General features: G+C 48.8%; 1 protein-coding gene across 1 annotated transcript in view; it reads left to right on the top strand.

Annotated features, from left to right (window-relative positions):
* Mical2 (microtubule associated monooxygenase, calponin and LIM domain containing 2) overlaps window positions 1–26404 on the top strand; it is a 224421-nt gene that overhangs the window by 133367 nt on the left and 64650 nt on the right. Inside the window, exons 16-20 of the mRNA XM_051149233.1 lie at window positions 3804–3872; window positions 7287–7430; window positions 22379–22565; window positions 24638–24726; window positions 26286–26388. Of these exons, the coding sequence (XP_051005190.1) occupies window positions 3804–3872; window positions 7287–7430; window positions 22379–22565; window positions 24638–24726; window positions 26286–26388 (592 nt within the window). The remainder of the gene's footprint in view (window positions 1–3803; window positions 3873–7286; window positions 7431–22378; window positions 22566–24637; window positions 24727–26285; window positions 26389–26404) is intronic.

The following is a 26404-nucleotide window of genomic DNA, read 5'->3' on the forward strand; positions in this document are numbered from 1 at the left end:
CAATAGCTTATGAGTAGATGGTGTAAGACTCTTTCTTTTTTTTTTTTCATTTTTTTTTATTAATTTATTCTTGTTACATCTCAATGTTTATCCCATCCCTTGTATCCTCCCATTCCTCCCCCCCCCCATTTTCTCATTATTCCCCTCCCCTATGACTGTTCCTGAGGGGGATTACCTCTCCCTGTATATGCTCATAGGGTATCAAGTCTCTTCTTGGCAACCTGCTGTCCTTCCTCTGAGTGCCACCAGGTCTCCCCCTCCAGGGGACATGGTCAAATATGAGGCACCAGAGTACGTGAGAAAGTCATATCACACTCTTCACTCAACTGTGGAGAATATTCTGACCATTGGCTAGATCTGGGAAGGGGTTTAAAGTTTACCGCCTGTATTGTCCTTGGCTGGTGCCTTAGTTTGAGCAGGACCCCTGGGCCCAAATCTGCCTATCATATTGTTCTACTTGTAGATTTCTAGGACCCTCTGGATCCTTTTATTTTGCTATTCTCCCATGCGTCTCTCATTTAGAGTCCCAATAGGATGCCTTCCCCTCTGTCCCAGTTTCCTGGTAAGTGAAGGCTTTTGTGGGACATGCCCCTTGGGCTAGTTGCAGATATAAGTGAGTATATACCATTTGATTCTTTCTGCTTCTGGGTTAACTCACTCATTATAATCATTTCTAGCTCAATCCATTTATCCACAAATTTTGGGAATTCCTTGTTTTTAATAGCTGAATAGTATGACTCTTTCTTATAGATGAGGAGACTGAAGTCAAAGTAGCTAGGTGATTTTCTGATGGTCACTGGCCATAGAGAAGCACCTGAACCCTTGATTCCTTGAAGAAAAAGCTTTCTTGCGAGTGTCACTGGCCTTCTTTTTAAATATCAAAGCTGACATCCAACTCAATCAGGCTATCACCTACAATGACCAATCCTTCTTTCTATGAACCAGAACTAAGTTCCTCCAGGGCGAGGCTAGCCAGATAACTAAATATAAGGGTTGTTTGAGTTGAGCCAAATAACTAAGAATGGGTGGGGACATGGCTGTCCTCTGCTAGTTAGATTAATATCAGACTAGTGGATATGTACCATTGTTTGTTTTTTAAGAGGAAAACCATTTGGTTTAATAAATGGCTTTTGGCACATTAACTGTTTCAAATCCTTGGAAAAATCATGATAAGAAAAGGTTCTTAGGGTGAAAGAGCTGAAACTCTTAACAGGAAGAGAAAGTCAGTCATTTGTTTATTCTCATGTTCTCTCTGCCTGGCCATGAGAAATATTTGCTTTTTCCTTGTGCTTCTGGTTCTTTGCCAAGTATAGTAAAGTCTATAGTAATTAAAGCCCTTTGGTAAAAGGCATTTTTTAATTTATTCTTTGATAATTTTATACATGTATATAATACATTTATATCTATCACCACCACCCCCCATTTCCCATAGAAGCCCCCTTCTTCCCAATAAGTCCCCTCCGACGTGTGTGTGTGTGTGTGTGTGTGTGTGTGTGTGTGGTGTCCATGTCCATGTCCATGTCCATGTTCATGTTCATACTTGACAGCCCAGGGTGGGACTATTCAAACAACTGGAGGCTGGCTATACCCCACCCAGCCATGTGACCTATGGGCTCACAAAATGAACTCTAGGGTGGTAGGCCCAGTCTGCAGCTCCTAAGAATATCCCAAATGCTTCTGGGAGAGGAAATGAACTACAAGGAGGCAACCTCTGCTTGTACTGAATTTAATTAGGCTCACTTGCACGAGGGTAGGTGGGTGTATTTAATGGAGCATGGCAACTTACCAGTTGCTACACCACTGAAGAAAATGGCTCTGGGTTAGAAGTCTTGAGTAAATTCTTGGCTTCCAGTGAGGGGAAAAAAACATACACACACACACACATACACACACACACACACACACACACACACACACACACACACACACACACACACATATATATACACACACACACACACACACACACATTTTAATTTCCTTAGGGTTTTGTTTTGGCCTACATCTCAATGGTACTTTTGCAAAGGAGAAAGTAAACATTGGATGTGTGCGTTCCTACCCTTTCCAGCATTTTATTTCCCCAGGGTCAGCTGGCAGCATCTGAGAAGCAGAGATTGCCCCTTTGTACATCTATTCTCCTAGAAGGACTTAAGGTCCTCTTAGGCGCTGCTGACTGGGCCCACCACCCAGGGCCCATTTTGTAAGCCATTTTGTCAACCCATAGGTCACATGTCAGGATGGGGTCTAGCCAGGCTCCACTTGTTTGAATAGTCCCACCCCGGGCTGCCAAGTATAAAAGAGAGTGGTATGTACTGCTCTTTGTGGGAAAAGCCAAGCCCTCATTGAAAGTGGAAGCAAAAATACAAAGAGAGCCCCGGGATTATGCACGAGGTACTCTTGTTGATGGGACATTCTGTACTTTTCACAGTTCTGGTCTCTGGGTCTAAGTGGCATTCACAGCCGGTGGAGCTGGGAGCCCAAACAGCCTGTGTCTCTAAAACCTAACATTGTTGAAAATAAGGTCATCTGTTTCTCTTGGTGTTTGCCCAAGCATTTAGACTGAGGTTATTTCCATTCACAAAATGGTGATTTATGAGAAGTTGAAGGAAACGTTGAAGGCAAGCAGGCCCTTTGATCTGTTGTTTTATGGTGCCTTGGTCAAATTTTTGAAAAAATATCCATGACTAAACTGTGGTTGATTTTTTTTTTTTAATGGAGCTGGTGAATATGGCAGTGTGTGTGCACACACGAGTGTGTTGAACAAGCGTGTGTATGTGTGTTTGTGTAACAAGGGTGTTTAACGGATTTGAGAAATGCACAGTAACTCTGATTCCAAGCCTGCTATTTCATAGTAGCTGGGCCTGAAAGGACCCCTCTGGGGCCAGGCAGAACTATGCTAAGGTGTGATGTCTGGGTTTACAGCGAAACCATGGCACCTCTTCTTAAATCTGGACCTGCCATGGAGGATGTCAGAGTATAGCAGAATCCGTGCAGACGTGATGCGTGTGGGTTGTGACTCCAGACCCCCACAGGAACTAGCCACTGGGAGAAGGGCCAAGACACTAGAAGCCGGTAGTTGAGATGTCTGTCCTTAGGAAGTGGGTCAAATCTGGGATCAAAGATGCGAGTGGAGAAGGGGCTGCATTCAGCCTCCAGCCTCAGCCCAGGCCACGGTGACCTCACAGGCCTTTACACTGCCTCTCAGCCCTCATCTGCCCCAGGCCAGCCTGACAGCAGGGGGTGAGCTATGAGGGGTCATCGGGACTATGGTAGGAAATGTGTCTACGAATAACTGCAGCAAATGTGGAAGTCACTGAATCTGAACTGTCCCTCATAAGCTGGACATCTGATCTCTAGCTGGGTTGCAGGTCTGCGTTGACGCTACAGCCCTGGATAGCCCACTCAAGTCCTAAGAATGCTCTCTGTGGGTGAACCTGTGACACCTCTTCTGGAGAGGCCCAGGGAGCAGAGAAAGCCAGGTGTTTTCCATAGGTCAGCACACACAGAGAACATCCCAGGCCTGACTCTGACCTCAGGCACATGATTAAGCCCCTCTGAGCCCAAGGCCATTGGAATAGAGATGGTGCCTGCCCCGCCTATGTCACAGGGGTTCTGAGATAGAGCAGAAACACTCTCCACTGTGCCCAACCGAAACTCCATGGCAGCACTTGCGTACAGGGGCGTCTTTCCCATGTCTACCATTGAACCGACAGCTGTTTCCAGACAGGCAAGCACCCGTCTGTGCATCCAGCTCAAGCCGTGTCCATGGCCCTGAGGTCACCGTGCTCTCTTGGCTGTTGCAGGTAGACACCCAGACTGAAGAAAACGACATGAACAAGAGAAGACGGCAGGGCTTTAACAACCTGGAGGAGGTATGTGTGGGGCTCCACTGATACAGACGCCCGTGTCCTGAGAGTCAGTTGCTTTGGGTGTGCTTAGCTACGTCACTAGCCCTGGCCCCCTTTTTTTTGCTTTGTGTTGTGTTGTTGTTGTATATTGTTGTTGATGTTTCTCCCATGAGCCACTGGGATTCAGGCCCTGTTTGCTGGAAGAGCAGGCAGGGTTCTGATCCTCGCTTTGTTTCTTCCTCGCTGTGAAACCCTGTAGGAGGAAACGTCCCTGGGATGAAGGCCTTGGCTGTCAAATGTTTGAAACTTTTCAGATTTAAAAGAGGATCTATAGGGCTGGAGAGATGGCTCAGAGGTTAAGAGCACTGTCTGCTCTTCCAGAGGTCCTGTGTTCAATTCCCAGCAACCACATGGTGGCTCACAACCATCTATAATGAGATCTAATGCCCTCTTCTTTCTGTATATGTATTAATGAATAAATCTTAAAAAAAAAAAAAAAAGAGGATCTATATAGCGTAGTTAATTAGTATTGAATGACTAATTGTAGGAAGTAGGAAAGAGACAACAGCAGGCCTCTCTGTACTTTTTACTGCCTTTCTTCTTCTGAGCTTGTCTTTAAGACAAATGTTGGGTGCCTGCGAGTGCCACCATCTGGTGAAAGGAGAAAATTGTAGGAGACTATGTCAAAGTCTAGAACTTGTTTCTAAAAATGTGAGCAGAGAGTATGAATTCTACTTTACAAAAAAAATTAAAGAGACACATTCTCTCCCTCTCTCTCTCTCTCTCTCTCTCTCTCTCTCTCTCTCTCTCTCTCTCTCTCTCTCTGTGTGTGTGTGTGTGTGTGTGTGTGTGTGTGTGTATCTGTGCTGGAGAATAATCACACATCACACACCTGTGTGCATTTCAGAGGTTAATGTCAAGTATCTTCCTTGTTGCTCTCCATCCTATTTTTTTGAGACAGGGCCTCACAATGAAATGATATCTCCTCCAGCCAGCCAATGAACCCCAGGGATCCACCTGCCTCCACTTCCCAGTGCCACGGCTATGGACATGCGCCACTGCACTTAGCTTTTTGATGTGGGCGTTGGGGGACCTGAGTCTTCGTGTTTGTGTTCCATTCACTTTACCAACAAACCATCTTTCAAGCCCTGTACTTCACTTTTCAAAGCCGTCCTAATTCTGCAAAAGAAAGCATGCCTATGCCAGGGAGGTGTGGGCGCCGGCTTTAGCTAGCCTACTGGCTGGTGTCAAAGATGGCTCAGGGGCACATGGGATAAAGCTACCCCGATGCTCGATTCACAGACATTATAAGAGACCCGACTCTCCTGTGTGGTTGAAGAGGCTTTAGTGCTGTATTTTGTAAACCATTTGTGTTTGTGCCTCAGACTTGTTCCACCTCCCAGCAGTGACCTGCCCATCAAGCCAGAAGCTGCCCATTATTTCCCTTGCCTTCTGATAATAAGAAATCTGGAGTTCACGTCACATCCTACAAAATGTGAACATGCTCGCTACCCTCATCTGAAGTGTTCCCAGAGTTACTGGGGGGGGGGGCCGGGTTGAGGCATCAAGAACTGTGGCTTCAGGGGCTGGAGAAATGGCTGAGCCGTTAATAGAGCTTACTGCTCTCAAGGTCAGTTCCCAGCATCCACATTGGGTAGATTTCAACTGTCTATAACTGCAGCCCCAGGAGATCCAATGCCTTCTCCTCGCCTCCATAGGCACCCATGTCTCTGTCTCTCTGTCTCTCTGTCTTACACACACACACACACACACACACACACACACACACACACACACACACACGAAAATGAAAGAGATATGCAGACCCTGGAGCCCTGACTCAATGAATCAAATCTGGTTTTGAAAATGGAGCAAATAATAGTGGTGCTTTGGTGACTGTGTGGCCACTGTGCTTTGGTGACTGTGTGGCCACTGTGCTGGCTGACTTTGATTTTGTACAGTGTTCACTCAGTAAACCCCATCCTCCCCTTTGAGCCTGCATTCGTGGGCAAGCCACATTTTATACGCTAAAGCAGGGAGTGGCTCTCCATTTTGTCTGTCCAGCACTTGACCGTACTGGGCATACACAACCCCCTCCCCAAGCTCCTTCTCTTTGGAATCTTATTTCAAAAACAGTCATCTTTAGCTTGCATCTTCCCACACATCTCTTCTGAATGAATGCATCTTTACCATCTCAAGAATGCTGTTCCTGTGGAGAAGACTCATTGTCGTCTTGAGAGGGCTGACTGCCCACTTGGCACAGTACCTCTCTCTATGCCCTAGGGTATACGGGAGAAAGTCCCATGGAACAGGAAAAGACACTAGGAAATAGTAGAAAAATTCAGTTCATTCATTAGCAAATGAGTGAGAAAGAACTCAGTTTTATAAACCATTATAACCAAGGTCTTGATCGTTCCTCACAGTCTTGCTACCATTATGGATCCCAATAGGATGGGTTGTGAAGGGCCATGAGCATCCCAATAGGATGGGCATGAAGATCCCTTCACCCCTGTGCCGTGAACCCACAGACCCTCTAGCCCAGGCTAACTGGGAGAGCACATCAGACCAGGGCATGTTGAGGATTATTATAAAATAGCTACCAAATGCCCTTCAGAAGTGTCAGAGCCAAGGAAGATAGAGAAATTGCCAGAGATCGGAGGAGACTAAGGAAACAAGATGACTAAATGTGTGGGATTCTGGATTGGATCCTGGAACAGAAGATGGGTGGGAATGGAAAAACCGATGCAATCCAAACAGAGCCCCTGGTCCAGCTCGCAGCCTTATGTCAGCGCCCGTTCCCCAGCTTTGATAACGGTGCTGTGGTTATTTCTGAAGCTACATCAAAGGCAGCTAGGGGAAGGGCACTCAAGAGCAAGCTGTACTTCTCTGTACCTTCTATGTAAACTAAAGTTATTTCTGAATTATTTTTTCTTTAAAGATTGGAGTTGTAGGTGAAGTTGGGAAAGGGAGTACAGAGAAGAGAAAAGCTCCTAACGCCTGTGCTCATGATAGCCTGACTGACTTCTTCACTTCTCAGCCAGAATGATGTATTTTGGAAAATATTTTATATAACACTTTTCTATTAGAACTGACTGGGTTTGTTTGGTTGTTGTTGTAGTTGTTGTTGTTGTTGTTTGTTTGTTTGTTTGTTTGCAATAACCTCTTGAAGTGGGACATTCCTCCCATTTTGTAGGTGAGGCAAATTCAGAGATGTAAAGTGCCAAGGTCCTGGGCCTGGAAGGGAGAGGCAGAATCCCAACTTTTAACTGCTGAGTCCCCAAGCCACCTATGTCTGTCCTTTAGACCCATGTGTTGTGCTGTGTGTGAGCATCAGTTCTAGGAGGCATCCCTGTTGCCTGGACTCACCTCCTCAGCCCACAGAGGGGCCCTGTGTCCCACTTATACCTGGATTCCAATGGGCTGTTTCAACCATTGCAGCTGTCAGCCTTCTCCAGCCGTAGCCTGGGCTCCACTCAAGAGTGCAGTAAAGAAGGCGCCAATCAGAACAAAGTCAAGTCCATGGCCAACCAGCTGCTTGCCAAGTTTGAGGAAAACACACGGAACCCTTCAGCCCTGAAACAGGTGAGGCAATCACATGGTCACTGGGCCTCTCCTTCTGGTGGCTTTAGCCTCCTGGATATGAAGTGGCAGGCTTTCCCATGGGGCCAGACAGCAGCTCGTTTCTACCTGGGAGTCATATTGCCCTGTGAGAACCTTTGGATATCTCAATGAGCAAGTGTGATGGCATTCCAGCAAAACCTACTTATACAAACAGGCCCCTGGGTTAGGTCTGTGAGCCATAGTTGGCTGGTGCCCATCCTGGGGTGATTAAATCCATTTCCTAATTTGGTTTTGCACTCAAACCATGATTTCTGTGGCCAGTGTGAGATGGGACAAGTTGAGAGCCTGTGTGGGAGAACACTGCCCAAGTCCACAGCGAAACAAGGCACCGCAAACAGAGCCACTGACCAAGATGGCAAGAACATAACCAACCTCCTCAGTGTTCCCTGGTGTCTCCTCTCCCCAGGCCCAGCAGGCCCTGAAGGCTTGCTGTGTCTGACCAGGGCAGGCTGGCTGCTGTGGTTCAGGCTGCAGTCTTCTCTGATTACTCACTTGAGGTCTGTGGCCGTAGCTTGGTTACTCTTTTCACCCGCCTTTGGACACATGTTGTCACAATACAAAAACCTGGGGTCAGATTCCCTTTGTCTGTGGAGGACACCAGTCCCATGATAGAATTTGGTTCCTTTTTGTGGGGACAGTCTCCTTACTATTTAACTTTAGAGGCAAAGATGACTGTCTCCGGGGTCTTGGAGTGAGCCACACCTCTCCTGAATAACTAACCTCCCCAAGAAGTGGCTTTGCTACAAAAGGAGTGTCTCCTTAAGTCCTGTCTTTGTCTAAAGATAGTTTCAGCAGTCCTCTCTGGAGGCCTGGCTTCCTACAAGCCCCGTGTTAGGGAGGGCTCTGTCCATTTGGCCTGGACATCCCGGTCCTGGAGTGCGCAAGAAGCTCGCTGTTTCCAGGATGACTGTACTGGCCCATCTAGCCTGGTGTAGGCTGGCACTGATGGCCCAGAGCCCTGTGTTTGAGCCAAAAGTAAGGCCTGTGGGATTCACACGTCACCCCGGAGCAGGGGACTGCAGGATTTGTCCATCCACAGGCTCGCAGAGCCAGGGATCCAGTTTCCCAGTTGGGCGGGGCTTGCGAGAACCTAGCCAGCCCCATCTCTGCTCCTCTACACTGTATCTCCTGCTCCTCCATTCTCCTCTCCTCCCTCCACGTGCCTGAATCTCACTCGCCTTTTCTTTCCTGTCTCCCGGGGCTGCTTCTGTGGACTTGCCTTTCTCCTCCCAGGACTGCTGCCGCGTCTCAGGCATAGGTAAGCCTGTCCTGTGCTCTGCCTCTCGCCCTCCCGTTACCTCTCGCTGCCCCAAGCTGGAGGAGTCCACCCCCAGGCTTCCACCTCCTCTGAAAAGGCAGGTAGGGCTCTTTCCAGTGGATATTATTCTGGTAAAGCCAGAGGAAGGAGACTTTGGACTAAGGGGTGGGATCCATGGCTCCCTCCAGCCCCAAGTATAGCTGAGTGTAGAATTCCTGCAAGGTGGCTGTCCTAAGGGACAAGAACCACCACATAGGCAGCACCTGAAGTATATGCCACTGGTCCCTCAGGCCACCACAGGTGTTACCTGCCCAATCACAGTCACTCTTGATACTGTTGCTCGAGGGAAAAGTAAACAGCTCCAGGTGGGCACTTTGGGGGAATTCCCATGCTGTCCTTTAGTACCAAGGAGTCAGTGGACAAGCTGATCTCCAAGGTCTTGAAAAAGTAAGAGAAGAATGGTATCCGAAGCCCTCACGGCTACGGCCACCTAAGAGGGGAGGCTGAGACACGGTAAAAGCCTTTCCGCATATCTGAGCAGCCAGAGCGTGCATGGATAGACTCTGACTTATCCCATCTCAGGCTTTGGAATCCGAGCAGAGTCAGGATGAGTGGCCAGAAACTCAAGGGCCATCTGGTCAGCACTGGGTGTTGTATGCAGCTCTCATGCTAGGGGTGGACAGCAGTAGGTACAGGGCTAATGCAGCAACTGTGAGTGTGCGTGCCAAATCTCATGAGGAGGTGTTTAAGGGACACCAATGTCTCGTGCATACTCAGATCAGTCGCAGGCCCTAATGGGATAGGTCGGACCTTCCTTAAGGCATCCTAGGCAACCTCAGAATGCGGAGACGCATAGGAACCAGGGCTATAGAGGTTTGACTGGGGCCTCTTAGATGAGACCCGGGGTTGAGTACTGTTGATGGGGGTGTTTGGGGATACAAATACAGCTGCAGAAGCTACCCCTCCAGCCAGGCTGATCTGTGACCTTTCTCAAGGTGGCACCTGCTGCTGTGCCCTCCGTCTCTAGTCCTCATGAGGGTTCCTCATGGGGTGGAGCCTATAAAGGGAAGGAAGCTGACTTCCCCCTCTCTCCCAGTTCTCTTCCATGGTGGTGACAGGGCAGGTGCTCAGAGAACTCAATCAAGTACCTACTAGTGGCGAGTGTCCAAGCAGACCCTGGAGAGCCAGGGCCAAGTCAGACCTGCAACTGGGTGGGGCCGAAAATCTTGCCACCCTGCCTCGCACCAGCCAGGGGGCACAGGCTCTGTCCGGGGTGCTGCGGCGGCTGCAGCAAGTAGAAGAAAAGGTTCTTCAGGTGACCTTCCTCTCTGCCTAGCTGTGCCCATGTCCTGTCCTTCCTGCTCCTCATCCCACCCAGAGTGGGTCCCTTCCCCTCTGGTCCATTCCCTCCCCATCTTCTGTCTGTCTGTGTGTGAAGTGACAAGCCTGGTCACTGCTTTCCTTCTCCCTTGGAGGCAACCCTCACAGCTGCTGTCGCCACCACCTTTCTCCTTTCTCACCTTGACTGCAGAAGAGGGCCCAGAACTTGGCTAACAGGGAATTTCACAAAAAGAACATTAAAGAGAAGGCAGCTCACCTGGCCTCCATGTTTGGACACGGGGACTTGCCACAGGTAAACCAGGGGCTTCTGGAATCTTCTGGAACCAGGGCTGGATGTATAGCCAGGTAGCCATGGGGCAGCCCCAGAAGCTCAGTCAGTTCCCTTTTTCCTTGTCTATAGTACAAGAAGGAATTCACTTTTTAAGCCATTGATAAATTTAAGCTTCCATCAAGGGGCCTCAAATGGTAGATGGTAGATACATTATGACAAAGAAAAAATGAAACAGGAAAGTAAGCCCGAGACAAAAGAAACCATTGTCCAGCATAAACATTGGCTTTAAGACCTGTCTCCTCCTTGGGCTGAGTGTGGTGGTGGCGCACACCTTTAGTCCTAGCACTCAGGCGGCAGAGGCAGGTGGATCCCTGTGAGTTTGAGGCCAGCCTGGTCTATACAGTGAGTTCCAGGTCAGCCAGGGCTACACAATGAAACCTTAGTCAAAACTAAGTAAAGTCAAATCAAACAAAACAGCCCTAGTCAAGGGTGTCCAATCTTTTGACCTTGGGACATGACGCTGACATAAACAAATCCTGGTCATGTTTACAGTTATCCTGGCATGCATGTGGCCTGTGGACCACATCTTGGATACATGTGCACTAAAATACTTTCTAAGCAGGCGTAGAGGTTTCTAAGAGTAGCTACAAAGAGAGAGTGCTGGTCAATTGCAGTGATCCAGGTATCTTAAAGGTGAAAGCAAGCCAATTGCTTGTGCTGTTCCAGCCGTTCCACCAATCAGGGAGGCACTGAACCACACCCCAAAGCTGTGCCTCGACCTCAGTTCCGTCTCTCCGAGCAGCAATGCTAAGCTATTGCAAGAACCATGGCCTTAGCCTGGCAAGTACCACTTCCACCAGGCCACCTACTTATTTAGGAACTGGTAGAAAAAGAAAGATGTTCACAGAGCAGGAAGTGTGAGAGCTCTGGAGGTGGAGTCGGGTATACTTGTGAAATCCTCCTCCTTCAGCAAGCTGTCTCTCAAGAGAGCACATCTCTGCCGCCTTCACTCAGCCTCCTCCTGTGCCTCCAGCCATCCGTGGAGTCATGCACAGAGGAGGGATGTCCTGCCTTGAGCTCATACCAGGGTTCTGGCAGCCTCCAGGAGGCCAGCAAGTGTGTACCTCCAGCCACGGCAGAAGCCCCAGCTGCGGTGGTCCGCCCCGGTTGGCTCAGACTTCTCCCCGTCCTAAGTCTATAGCTGCTCCCTCATATTAAACTCCTCTATGAGGACTTCCTGTGAGCACTACAGTCGGGGACAGCTCTAGGCAGGGGCAGAATGGGTCTCCTTGGGAAGAAGAATGCAGGCTAGCCAGGAGCCACATAATCCCACTTGGCTCCAAAGACACGTTTCCGTGTCATCCTGAGACAAGACCTCAGTGCCGCCGCCTCCTCCTCCTCCTCCTCCTCCTCCTCCTCCTCCTCCTCCTCCTCCTCCTCCTCCTCCTCCTCCTCCAAGGGTATGTCAAAGGCAGGATCGCTTGCCCCTGCCACAGCTGTAATCCTGCTGTCTTTGCTCTGTCTCTGTTCCACTCAGGATAAACTCCTGTCTAAACGGCTGCCTCACACTCGCCCTCCGTCTCCTCCCTCTTGCCTTCCGTCGTCTCCTGATCCAGCTGCTTCTCCCTCTCCGCCGGCTGCCGACTCTGTTTCTCCTGCCAGAAAGGTAGTCACCCTGAATCATCGCCTGCCCCAGCCCCTGCATGTTCTGAGCTGTTCCCAGGCTCCATTTGGCTGGCGCAGCAAACATCTGGAGCTAGGCTTGGCTGGGACCAAAGTTTGTTAGATATTGTACACGGCCCTAGATCCGGTTTCGGTTTTATGTTAGCGCATGCATCTAGCAGAACAGCTCCAGCCTGCATCGTCAGCGTCACTCTCATGCAAAAAGCATTCGCCAAGGACCAGAATGCCAAGCCCTGCCCAATACTGAGAAAATAGCGGGAAGCCTTTGAGCTCCTTACTATAATTTGGACAGAAACAACCACCCAATCATAAGAACAGCCACACATTTGCTAATGCGGAGCTGCAGATATTTGACATACCTGACCTAGGCAAATGACAATTCCACACAGTAAACTGAACGCCTGGGGAGGGTTCAGAGGCTGTGATGGAGACGTGTGTGGAGGGTCCCACAGGAATAGTTTTCTAGACAGAGGTGTAGGCCTCGGGTGTGGTAGGAAGAGCCTAGTGTGTATAAAGATGGTCAGACAGGACTGACAGGAAATTGAGAGGGCAGAATGATGTCACCAACTTTGGGGTGACGGTGTGTAAGGGTGTGCAGAGAGCGAGGGCAACACACAGCACTGTCAACGTGTTACGGCATTTCATCCTCTCCACCGGGCTATAGTGAGTTCCTGAAGGATACAGCCTGAGTAGCCATTCAGAAGCTGGCTCGGTGGGAGAGAGATGGGGAGCTAGCTGTGATTTAGTGGATAGTGGAAACGTTCTGTGAATAAGAGTTTGGATCTGGGGCACATTTTTAACCTCCGGGATGAGCCAAACTGTTCCACTGAACTCACAATCTGTCGGCTTGTCTTCTACAGGGGTCAGCGCACAGGGCTGGATGTTCCCTGTCTGAAAGTCACCTGGTTAGCTTCTGGGTTGCTGAGGTGGTGTGTTTCTAGCTTCATGCTGCTGTCTTAGCCCAGAGTTCTGAGTTGTGCCTTGCTCTGCAATTGAGCGTTCTGTTTCCATTGAATTGACACCCCTAACATATAGAGGGAGAAATGCATAGAAATAATCTCCAAAGAAAGATGAAATCTTATTACCTAGCCCCCTCCTGGGTTTCTCACATGGCCTTGAGGCTCCCCCAAAGACCACAAGGAGGTGACACAAGGGGACATAAACACTTCATTTAAGATATCAACACAGTTGAGTCCTGGTCAGTGTCAGTGCATTAGTCAGCTGTTTGCCTTCAAGTCTCCTGGCCTCTCAGAGCCTCTGTTCTCCCCTCAGCCCCAGTGTAAAGGAAGGGGGTCCTGGATCACATCATGGCGAGCTATATGAGAAGTGTCAGTTTTTGTCACCACTGTGAGAGACGTCTCAGGACAGACTTTCTATCAAGGGAGCTATTTCCTGCTGTGGAAAACATCACTTCCACCCTTGATCTTGGCAGAATGATAGGAACAGGGGCCAAGCACCCTGGTCACAGGCCAGGCATTGACTCCAAATGTCAGCCAGGGCCACCTTACTTACTGCCCAGGCCTTCTTCCACTTCCTGGGCCCTTCCTCTCTTTGTCCCTGATTTTCTTCTCCCCTCAACAAGTTCTCTCTCTCTTCTAAGTGATAGCAGGAGGCAGACCCTGAGTCTCACAGGCTCTTGTCAATTGTAGGCTTTTCCCTGTCACGCTATCCCAGGGCCCCTTCCAAGGCCTTTGTCATCAGGCTTTTGGGCAGGTTTCAACCAAGGTCTCTCACTAAGGTAGTTAGTGAGCCTTCTTCACTCAACAAGTATTTATTAAACTCAGTTTGGATATTTCAGGTTCTTGGTATATGCACCGATGAGTCCGTCCCTGTACTGAGGACGCTGTGTAATAGTAGGAGGAAAAAATATTAATGTGATATATAACTACGTCATGTATGTCACAAGATAAGAAGATAATTGCCGTGGGAGGTTTAGAGCATTAGCCTTGGGTGCTGGGGGCATGGAGCAATGTAAAGTGGAATGAGCAAGAAGGGCTATCCTGTGGCTGTGAGAACTGAGCAGAGGCAGAGGCAGATAAGACAAGAAAGGTTTAAGGAGAACCCTGGGGCCCATGGCTCTCAATCCACAGTCTGATGATCTCTCTCAACCAGATGTATGGAGCCCCGTCAGAGACACCAGCCCGCAACCTGTGTTCATGGAAAACTCCATACCTGCGGAGAGGGTGAATGAAACTGACTTTGACATTGCCCTCCCTCTGGAGCCTTGCTCCTTTTTTCAGTGGGCTTGATCCTCTGCCTTTCCATCTCCCAGGCCAACCTCGGTCACAAGATGGGTCTGTGGCTGGGACATTTTAAGTTTCCAGCTTGTTGACCACAGGCCTATGTGTCTTTCAAATGTGGCTGGGAACAATCCAGGAGCTCATAAAAGGAGCCACCCTGGCATGGTGGGTACCTGACAGAATCTCTGGGCTTCGGTTTCCCTCAGCATCCACACTCATAGGCCCCTGCGGTCCTCACTGAGTCCATGGTAGGCAGTTGAGGTTGGAGTTATGGGAGCTCCATTGCAAGCCTCTTGGGTAGGATCTTGCCTGCCTTGCCCCCACCCAACTATTCCCTCCCTCTCAGCCCCCCATCCTTAATTCAGCATGTGGATTTGCATGTGCGTTGTCTACCATCCTCCTGGCCTCCTCTGAGGACAGACCTAGATGCCCCTTACATCAGATGTTGACTTGTTGATAGACAGCTTCATTCTATCCTGAGGGAGCTCGGGGTATCTCTCCCGAGAAGAAAACCTGGACGTGGGTGCTTCTTCTCATCGGAAGCTTCTTCCCATCGGAAGCTTCTTCCCATCGGAAGTGCTCTGATTGCCTAATGTGAGGCTGCTACTAGTCACAGAAGCTCAGGGAAGAAAAAAAAGTACCTGGAAATTGTGCTTGGCTTCCTATCAGGCAGTGTACTCGGATCCTGTTTTGGAGCCTTGCACCCCAACTCTGAGAGTCCAGGATGGGTCATTTTGTTGGGGGAGCAGATTTGGCCAGACCTTACTCTGAGGATCACACATTACCCAGAGGGACACAAACATGACTCACCATCTTCCAAGAGATGTGACCAGGACTCTGCCTTCAGTCTATGCCTGCCTTCTCAAATGATGCTTTGCTTTGAGGTTCAGATAGGTCCTGTGGGGTTTATCTGAATAATCACAGAGTTTTGAGACCATCTTTTGTACTGCCCAGCATCAAAACCTTGGACTCTGGGTACCATGCCCAGTCTTATAACCAGCATCATTTTCTCATTTATCTCATCAAACCCCTATTACCCATTCATTTGTTTGTTTGTTTGTTTGAAAGGTGGAAAACCACATCAATTTGTCCCTTAGTTTGGCTGCTGACATTTGCCAAGGTCGTTAAGCTCTTATAAGAACAAGATGGCAGTGAATGATTGCATAGCTGGACCAAGGATTGCTTCACTATGGCTTAGCCAGCTGATAGGGTCAGAAGAGCAATGAGCCCCACAAGTCGAGCTCCTCTACTCCCTCAGGGAGCTTGTGTTAAAACCAGATTTGCAGGATTTAGCCTGGGATTTTCATATTAGAAAGAGATGCCATCAGTGGGCATGCTTTGGCTGGGCAACCTGTCTTGTGTTATCTGGCGCTAGGGCAGATCTCAAGGCCTCCTCCTCCAACCTTAGCATCTTCCCTTTGTCCCAGGGATGAGGCTATGCACCACTGTGAGGGCCTCTAATGTACATCCCAGTCTAGGGGGATTTGACTCTATATGCCAGTGCTGGGGTGTGTTAGGGAAATAGGATGTTTACTAAGTAGGAAAATCTGATCTTAGAATCAGACTCGAATTTAAAGTACTGCTGGCTCTCTGTGTGACCTTAGACAAGGTAATGGGCCTCTGTGAGATTTAGTTTCTTGGCCTATAAGCTGGAGATGTAGCAGCTACTACTCTGGGTGTTTAAAACACTTCAGTAATCCAACATACACAAAATGCCTGAAGTATTGAGTAAATGTTCCTTTTCCCAATAGAAGAGATGTCTAAAAGAAAGCTCACTTACCTAAAATGCATCTCTCTAAAATAGCAATCATGTTAAAGGTTCCCATTTTCTACCCTAGCCACTTAAGAACAAATGCCGTCCTGGGTAATTTAGAGTCCTAAGGGATTTGAGAACCACCTGAAGAGCTATGAGTGCTAGATACGTACAATCTACTTTGTGTGCCTGTCACCAGGAGTAAAGTCCCCCTGGGAGCTCACAGCCCTCAAGGCTTACCTCATCTCAGCTTCTGAGCATGTCATTTCTAATATCCTCAAATAAGGCAGTGTTGGTAACTTGCGCTTTCCTTGCTTTGGACAGAAGGACGAGAAGCCAAATCCAGTAGCTTTTTCTCTGTGGTTTTCTTGTCTAGAAGCTCCTTGTCGGGGGATTCCTTGTCCCCGGAGCCCAAAAGGCTGTTCTGGCTCTGCTGATCAAATCTCCCCCTTCTCACAAGCCCTCAGCTCCAAACACCTGGAAACAACCTGACTCTTGCTCTCTCACTGCCTTGCGTGGGCTTGCTTGACACTTAGAACATGCTGTCTGGCTGCAGACTGCTCGCCTGCAGAGAAGTGCTGCCTGGGCCCCTGCTGTGTGGACTGAGTTCTGGGCCCAAAGTGTGACAATCCCACTATTTTGACACAGAGGTCCCTGTGTCCTCCTCCATGGAGAGCACTGTGTCTGCTGTGCCAGAGGTGGAGAGATGGCTAAGAGGGGACAACTGACACCAGGGAGATAGCCTGGTCCACTGTGACAAAGACTCCCACACCTAGATAGAGACCTGAGTGGAGGGTGTTACAATGCTGTGTGAAGACTGTCTCTTGGTGGGAGGTCAGCCACCTGTATGGCCTCTGGCATGGATGCTTGTGACTATATCACCATGTTTGAATCAAGACTGTCTCAGGGAGGACAAAGCCATGCCACTCTCATTTGTGCAGAGGAGAGGGAGAGGAAGGAAGGGTGTCTAAAAATCAGAACTCAGACCTACATGTATGATAGTGTTCCTGTCTCACTGGCTACCTGCTGAGGACCTCTGAGTGTCCAGCACTATGTGAGGCTCTACCCAAGGGCTTTTGTTTTTAGTGTGTTAGTGTCTGTGTGTGTCTATATTTAGCTACATACACTGACCACTTAGACACCAGACTCAGATAAATGGAAGTTTTTTGAATGCTTAGAAAAGTCTGACCAGTCAGGCACATGTTCTGGATTTGTGAACTAAGACTGTGGTGCTGAGCAGTTCTCAGGGTGAGTTCTTAAAAAGACCATAACCAATTAGGAATAATCAATTCTATTCCAAGGACATAGTGTCTAGCCAAGGAAGAATAATCAATTCTATTGCAGGTACATTGTGTATACATAGCTAGACAAAGCATTTTAAACTGATTGGCTGGGATATAGGAAGCATGGGGACTGTTCACCATTCTGGGAGAATGGAACATAGCAGGACATTGTGGTTTTGTTTAAGTAGAATGTACATTCATCATCAATTCAAGTAGAACACTCAACAAGTATTAAATTGTAAGTAAAAGGCTATTCTCATGTCAGGTAAGCAGAGCCTGAGAACTGAACTCAATTTCACCTTATGATCAAGATGAAGACTAAAGACAAAATGGCTTCAGTTATGCTAAAGATGAAAGCAGGCGTCAACGGGGGGATACAGTCATGCTAAAAACTAAAGTGGGTTTCAACAGAGGGGCAGTAGTTCTGTAAAAAGTTAAGGCAGGCCTCAACAATGTGTGCTGTCTGTGGATGCCTGCAGAAGAAAGCAGTGGATTCCCTGGAGCTGGACTCACAGGTGGTTGTAAGACTTCTGATGTGGGTACTGGGAGCTAAACTCTGAAAGAGCAAGGAGCGCTCAACCTCAGAGTCACCTCTCCAGCCCCTACCCAGGGTCTTTTAGAATGCGTCCACAACCCTGAAGGCTTGAGAGTATCTCCCTATTTCACAGGTGGGGAAACAAAGGTTCACAGAAGAGAAATAATATATGTGAGTTTAGTCAAGGTCATGTGAGATGATGCCCTGCCCCAACCTTCTGTAACTCATTCCAGTGAATCCACTGAAAAATAGTTTAAATTCAAAAGGAATAATATATCAAAGGAGCAAATAGTGAAAAATATTCAAATTCTTGAAAATTATGATTATTGCAAGGTATGTAAGCGCTCTAAAAACAGGCCCAACAGAGTCTAAATTGCTAATTTTTATTGGGTTTTTTTTTTGTTGTTGTTGTTGTTAAATCATCAGATTGTCCTATTTCTCATTTAAATAAATTCTTCCTAGACAATCACCAGTGCTGCCCTCATCCAGCCCCCAACCCCCCAAACATGTGTAGCTTGCTATTCAGTGTATGTGAATCTTCTTGCTCACAGAGTGTGGCTTTTATGCTGTGGTCACCCCCAGGATGAATTCTCCCAAAGTCTCTTCACAATTCTCTTCACAAGCTATGCATTTCAGCGATCCTCAGAAGACAGGCCACCTGGTAACTCCCCAGCTGGTGAAAATGTGGCCTCCAGGCAGAGACCAGCTTATAGTCATCCTCCTGTCAAGAAATAGAATGAGCTAGAGAGGCGGCTCAGTTAAGAGCAAAGGACCTAGATTCAGTGGCTCACAATCTGCAGCTCCAGTTCCAGGGGATCTGACGCTCTCTTCTGGCCTCTGAGAGGGCACCAGGCATCCACATGGTGCACATACCTACACGCAGGCAAACCCTCATATACATATAATAAAAATAAATAAATCTAAGATAATATTTTGGAAGGAAGATAACCCCCAATTCTCAAGGTGATGCTTGCTTTCATGCTGGTCCCGTGTAGGCTTCAAGAGCTCTGTCATCCCTTGAGGCAAGTCTCCATCCTTTGAGTTCCTTATGACTTGTGTAAATCCCATTAATGGCTCAGGGATCTGGGAAGGTTCCGTGCAGGTGGGAAGGGCAGATGGAAGACCCACTGCTGACTTAATTGGCTCATCATGAAAAGACTGGGTGTGGTCTTCATCTTGGGTATGACTGTCTCCCAACTCCCCACCCAGCTGCCCGTGACTTGCACAGCTGATTAGAACAACAGAACAAGCTGTGACTATCCCAGGGTGTCTGGGGAACACCCCCAGCACCCTCACAGCCCTCTGCGAGCTTCAGTGATTTCTCCCTAAGACAGGATTGCTTAGAAGCTCAGTGTCATAAAGTGCTTATTAGCTAAGTAGTTAGTAAGGTCTCATTAGACACAATACAGGCTGATCTTGGCTCCGTCAGGAGGCAGGTACCAGGCGTGGGTGTTATGGCACCCCTTGCATCTTTTCTGGGAGAGTGATGTGGAGCCAGTTCGCATCATAGGAGGCTGAGCAGGGCTAGCCTCCCTCCCCTCCCTATTTTCAAGCAAACCTTGTATTTTGCCCTTCTATCTGAGGAACAGAGTTGGGGGCACCCCACCAGGGGATGGAACATCAGACAATGGTTTATTGTCCTGAGCGAACACACCTGAACCTTCCTGGAAGAAGGAGCCAGATTTCTTGGCTTGCACGGGATCCTAAAAGTAGGAAGAGACTATGTCAAAGCAGAAATCTAGTCTTTCACAAGCTAGACCTGGGGGTGGGGGAGGGGAGGGGTGCCTGGCCTGTTAGCTGCTGCTTGCAAGTCAAGACATGGAGGCTCTGCAGTGCCTGAGAAGCCCCAACCTACACCAGAGAGATCAGAACCCTGCCCCGCCCCCCCAGCAGTTTGCAGCCATGTTCTTTGTAGTCCCCCCAAACCCTCTTCACATGGAGTCACTATCCTAAACTGCTCTCAGCGGTACAGCTTCCAGAATGACCAGTGGTATGAGGGTCTCTGTGGCCTTCTCTCCTGACTGCCAGCTTCCTCTCTGTTCACCCTATGATATCTGCTTTGTCTGGGATCTGAAGAGTTAGCCTCAGATGCTCTTGGTTAGGGTACCTCTGCTCCAGGAGCTGGGGGTCCATGCTCGCTTGCAGTTCCCTGGGCCCCCTGCTTTGTTCTCAACTCTGGGAACAACCAGATCAGACATGGCTCCCAAGAGCAGTCTTGGGTCAGGATGGAAGTCATTGTTTTATCACTTAAGACTCAGTGTTACTTGAGGCAACTTTTTCCAGAGAGTCCCGGCAGCCTAAACAGCTGCTAGGTCTGGCCACTCCTCTCAGAGGTTGAATTTGGAAGGCAGCAAGGTCTTGGAGCCTCTCTGAAGAGCCTGGGGACCATAAACAGGACTTCTGGTTCTTGGGCTATGCTTTATTGCACCTCCCATCAGAGTAGGCAAAGCCTCCCCTGGGTGGTCTGTCAGCACTGCTGGAAGGAAGGGCATCAGCGGGGCTCGGCCTGGATGTGTGATTATTCCGTCACCTGTTTGAACTGTTCAGTGATGCTGGTCTGTAGCCATCCCTCCAGAGCGCTGTCTTCCCGGATGCTGGCTTGGCTGCTGAGCAGGTTACAGAGCAGGGCTAAAAGACCCAGCTCTACTCTAGACTGGTTCCAAGGCATGACACAATGCAATGAGCTTCTGGGCTTGCTTTACGTATTTAAGAAAATATGGATTGTTGCATCTTGGGAAACAAACCCCAGATCTGTTAAGAACATACTCTATCCCCCAACCCCTGGCTGTAATTGCATTGTCTGTGATGGTGGTGCTTTGTTTGTTTGTTTGTTTTTTGTTTTTCTGAGTTGGGGGCAGGACCTCGTTCTACAGTCCAGGCTAACCTCACTATGTCATAGATTTCACTATATCATTCAGGCTGGCCTCAGATTCATAGCAATCCTACTGCCTCAGCTTCCTGAGTGTTGGGATGCCACGCATGTGTCGCTGTGCCCCCACGATAGCTCTGTGATTTGACAACCCTCCATAACTCATAGGAGTAGAAATAAGCATTTTTTTTTTCCTTTTGCTACAACCAGCTTTGGGGTTCTTTCCTTCTGTCCATTTCTATAAGTCTGGCCTCCACTTCCTGGTGGTCCGGTTTACCTCCGGAGACTCTACTTTCCTATGTGCTGGAACCTTCTTCCACCTTGCCCTGTGTTCCTGCTGGGTGCTAACTGCCTTTCCTTTTGTCTGTTTCCTCACCTCTGCTCTTGGCTAGCTGACAGTAGGGAAAGTGTCCAGCGGAATAGGGGCCGCAGCTGAAGTCCTGGTCAATCTGTACTTGAATGATCACAGACCTAAGACACAGGCCACCTCTCCAGACCTGGTAAGGAAATGCACTGTCAGCTTCCGCCTGAAGATATTTGCCCAGAGTATGGGAGGATCGAGGTACCCCATCTCAGGGAACAAGGGGGGTGCTGGAGGTAGGTTGGATCCAGCAGAGACTGGGGGAAGCCGCATTACCTCAAAGACTAACTTCACTTGGGACCTTGTGGCTCATTGTCCGAGCGAGGCATGCACCCTGCTGTCTGTGCCTTTCCAGATCTGTTCGGCATCAGGCTCTGCCGGTCTGTCTGTCGGACAAGTTCCCTGCTTTCAGCATTTAGTGTTCAAGTTGAGCAGACCTGGGAACTGAGACATCTTCTTCTCTCTGGCTCTCTCCCTCCTCACTCTAGGTGGCATGTTGCCATTAGCAACCCTGGCCACTGACTGTTGCTCCAGGCCTTCCCTCCTCCCACTGCGAGTGGGGCGGGGAAGACTCAAGCACCCCTTCTCTGCACACTCTCAAATAGATTTGAGGTTACACTCAACCCTCACTTGATCCCCATCACTACAGGAGGGCAGGGACATGTAGCCCACCCTGTCTTGGTTTCTCTTCCTGTTGCTGTGAGGAGCTGCCCTGACAAACACAGCTTTAGGGGAGTTTAGCTCACAGTTCAAGCTCACAGCCCATGCTGGCAAGAAGTCAAGCAGGAGCCTGAGGCAGCTGGACACGCTGAGTCCACAATCAGAAAGTGGAGAGGATAAATGCAAGCTTGCTGCTGTTCCATCTATACAGTGCAAGCTCCCAGCCCGGGAATGGTACCCACTCATGGGGGGAGGGGCATGGGGTGGGAGGCTTCCCACCCCAGGTAAACTAATCAAGGTAATCCACCATAGGCATATGGACAGGCCTATCTCCCAGGTGACACTAGATTCTATCATGTTGACAACTAGCACTGGCCATCGCTCATCATCACTGTAGTGCCCAGTGACATTTACCCTCTAGGACAGACTACAGGAAAGCACCACTAGGTAGACACATTTGGGCAAGATGTCCGTCCACTCATTTTACTCAGCCTGGGAGAGTCCGTGCAGGACTGGAGGCTATGTGGAGGGTGACATAAGCAACAGCCAGGAGCACACAAGTCCTTGTGATTTGATTAAGAATGGCAACAAACCGAGGCCTGGCCTTTGGAGACTTATTCAGCCCTAGCATTTTGCTTTTTCCTCCTGGCCCCAGGAATCCGTGCGAAAGACATTTCCCCGGAGCCTGGGTGGCAGCGACACCTGCTACTTTTGTAAGAAGCGCGTGTATGTGATGGAGCGACTGAGCGCTGAGGGCCACTTCTTCCACCGTGAATGCTTCCGGTGCAGCGTCTGCGCCACCACCCTGCGCCTGGCTGCCTATGCCTTCGACTGCGATGAAGGTAACCCTGGGGCCCAGGACAGCACGGGCCTCTGGCCTCAGTCTCAGATGTGACCTTGCTCTGGGGTTCCAGTCCTCTGGAGGTTCCAGGATACCCAATCCTTACCAATAGGGAGTAGGGTATCATCTGGAATGCTACTTCGGGAAACTGGGAGATGTGACTGTAGAGAGCAGAAGCCACTGACACAGCGGCACCAGGCACCGTGACACCTACTGTCTGCTGAGGGCTCTCACCTATCTCACTCAACCCCACCACTTTCCATGATGCCTGTGAGGCCAAAATAACCAAAGCCAATCAAACTGTGTGACATGCCTAGCATGTAGTAAGAACTTAAATAATGCTGGTATACTAATAAAGTATGTGGGGCTGAGGAGATTGCTCAGGAAGTTACTTGATTCTCTTGCAGCCATGAGGACTTGAGTCCAATCCCAAGCACCCCTATACTGTTTTGCTTAAGTGGGGCCAGGTATGGTAGCACACACCTTGAATCCCAGCACTAGAGAGGCAAAGTCAGTTGGTCTCTGCGGTTTGAGGCCACCCTGGTCTACACACAGCGAGCTGCAGGCCAGCCTGACTACATAGTGAGATTCTATCTCAAAATAAGTAAATAGAAAAGAAAGAAAAGAGAAGCAATGTGTTCTGGTGCGTTTATAATCCCAACACTGAGGAAACCACACAGGCAGATCCTTAGGGCTCTCTGGCTGGCCACCCTAGCCTACTCGGTGCGCTCCAGTGAGAGACCCTGTCCCAAAACAGAAGCAGAAAGCCGAGGTAAATGGTACCTGAAGAACTATACCCCCCAACACCTACACACAACTACACACACACACGTACTGACCTGCTTACACACACACACAAAGTATGAATTATAAAACTGGCGTTGATATTAGCACTTCTTTGAGTAAGTGGCCTACCAGAGCTCATCAGCAAAGAGTTACATTTACTGTGCAAAGAGATCACTTCCTTTTCTTTTCTTCCTCCCCACCCCACCCCCCTCCAAGACAGGGTTTCTCTGTGTAACTTTGCTTAGTTTATGTGAGTCCTGGACTTGCTTTGTAGACCAGGCTGACCTCGAACTCACAGTGAGCCACCTGTCTCTGTCCACCCCCCAACACACACACACACACACACACACAAATGCTGGGATTACAAGCATGCACCACCGTGCCCAACTAAGAAATCACTTTCAAATAACCAGCCTTTGGTTTTATACTGTCATATAGAATGTGGGACGCTATGACACAGTGCTTATAATTATGTGCCTTAAAACTATCTTATCTAGGGCAAATTGGGGCAGTAGCAACCACTCACCACATAACCATGGGGCTGTTACTTAAAGCCTCCATCTCTCAACTTCCTCATCTGCAGAGGGAGGAAATGATAGGACCTGTGTGGACGTTGTACACCAACGATCCCAGCTCTCTAGAGGCAACAACAGTAAGACCCTGAGTTCCAGACTAGCTTGGCCTCCATATAGAGTCTCTGCCTCAGAAGAGCAAAACACAGAAATAACAGTTCTCAGTTCAGAAAGATGTGAGACTTGATGAGTTAAGTTATATGAAGTATTTATTCAGTGTTATCATCACCATCACCATTTTTATTGTTGTAGAAGTAGGAAGCAGCGCTATTCTAGAAGCTACCCAGTGGTTCTGGGCAGTGCCATTTTACCCAGCATGCATCTTTTACTCTGCCTGCATCTTTTCTCTCATCTCAGGCCAGCTGTCCCCACCCTCAAGATTCCAGAAAGGACTGAGAGGCTGATACTCACAGAACTACCTGGTTTTCCCCTGACAATAGGCCTTATGAAGAAATCTGACTTCTGTTTGGGTTGGGAGTCACCTGGGGGTCTTAGCACCACTCGGGGAGTCCCCCATTGCTGGCATTGTCTCTGAGGGAGGCAGCAGAATGTAGCTGCCTTATCTCGGAGCCACTTTAGGGCAGGCAAATACATCCCTGCTTATTTCTGAACAGTGCTTGCCTTATCTCCATGGCTGTTGAATTCTGACTGGACAGTGATTGATGCTTGTTCCAGTGGTACGGTCTATAGAGAAAAACTGTGTCTTTTCTCCCAGGCAAATTTTACTGCAAGCCCCATTTCATTCATTGTAAAACCAGCAGCAAACAACGCAAGAGGCGGGCGGAGCTAAAGCAGCAAAGAGAGGTATGTTGCCCCCCCCACCCCCCCGCAATGCTGGGAGAGCAGAGAAGTTCCCTCCACCTTGATGAGGTCTCTAAGGGCAACTGCAGAGTTAGACAGCTCCAGAAGGATAGAGCCCCCTACTTGCGTTCTAGCATGTTCATTTGTCTTAGTATGTTCGGCAGCCTCTGGCAGCGGGCCCTGTTTCAGACACCAGCTCCCGGAGAGGCGGCTGGCTTCCTCTGAGAAGTTAAGTGCTTGCTCTTGGGTCAAGACCGGGCTGTATGCTGAATTATGCAAAAGCCGTGTGGTCCTACTGTGCCCAGGAGCCACAGGGCACAGCTTGCAAGATGGAGGCCAGGTTTCCAGGTCCCTTCCAAGGCTTTTAAGGCAGTCACTGACTTTCTTGATGGTTTGTGGTAGCGCCCCCATCTGGCAGCTCTTGGGAAATACTTTCTCTCCAGTTTGAAGACTCACCTAGCGCCACCTGAAACCCACAATGACACAGTCGTAGGTTCACTATGGGAAAATAACTCCAGTTAATGTATGGCAGTTGTTCAAGACTACTGACATTGGGGGAGTTGACATGGGACTCCATCTCCTCCCAGATGCTCCCTATGTGAGCAGATCCCACCTCTGCAGCTTTCTAGGCTTCTTCTTCACCAACAGTATATCAAGAACCATTCTCCATGACATTGGGATTCTTTTTTTTTTTTTTTTTTTTCATTTTATTCTATGTGCATGGGTGGTTTTTCTACATATATGTCTGCGTACCACATGTGTGCCCAGTGCCTATGGAGGCCCGAAGAGGATGTCAGGTCCTCTGAAAAAGCAGCCAGTGTTTTTAACCACTGAGCCATCTCTCTGGCTCCTATATACTCCCAGCACTTGGGAGATTGAAGCAGGAAGGTTTAGATTTGAGGCCAGCCCGGTCTACAGATAAAGTTCAAGACCTGTCTAAACAACTTAGCCACACTCTAATGCAACAGAAGGGTCGCGGGAGTGGGGGGTGGGGGGGCAGGGCGGTGAGGAGAAGGTGGGGAAAGGAAGAGAAGAGAAGCAGGGGAGAGCTGACATTACAGGAATCAAACTTTTTTTTTTTTTTAATTGAGACAGGATCTCACTATGTAAACCTGACTGGCCTAGAACTCAACAGTTAGTTAGTTAGCCCAGTCTGGCTTCAGAGACACAGAGATCTACCTGCCTCTGCCTCCTGAATGCTATGAGCTAGGAGTATAGTTTATAGTGCTATTAAAAGATTGTGTTTTACCCATAGTCAGTAATCTATTTCAGTAGTTCCATCCTGGTAGGCTTTTACACCATTTCATACTTCTATCTTGGAAAGATTTATTTTTTACAATGAATATATTTGCATACAAATCTTAATCCCTATTTCTATTTTTCATGTAGTATATATTGATACAAGTAGGCATGCAAGGCGAAGGGCCTAGATATTTTGAAGGCTGGTAAATGGCATTGCGAGTTTGCCCCTAGCCACATTCAATACCAAGAAAAGGAGCTGTGTCTGCTCTGCTGCTCTGAGACTCACGCACTAAGGGCCCTTGCTTTACTGTCTTCCTCAGGAGGAAGGGACGTGGCAGGAGCAGGAAGCACCTCGGAGAGACACTCCCACGGAGAGCTCTTGTGCAGTGGCGGCCATCAGCACCCCAGAAGGCAGCCCCCCAGGTATCTCCACCTCCTT

This window comes from Acomys russatus, chromosome 7 (genome assembly GCF_903995435.1).
Source record: "Acomys russatus chromosome 7, mAcoRus1.1, whole genome shotgun sequence".
Taxonomy (NCBI): Eukaryota; Metazoa; Chordata; class Mammalia; order Rodentia; family Muridae; genus Acomys; species Acomys russatus.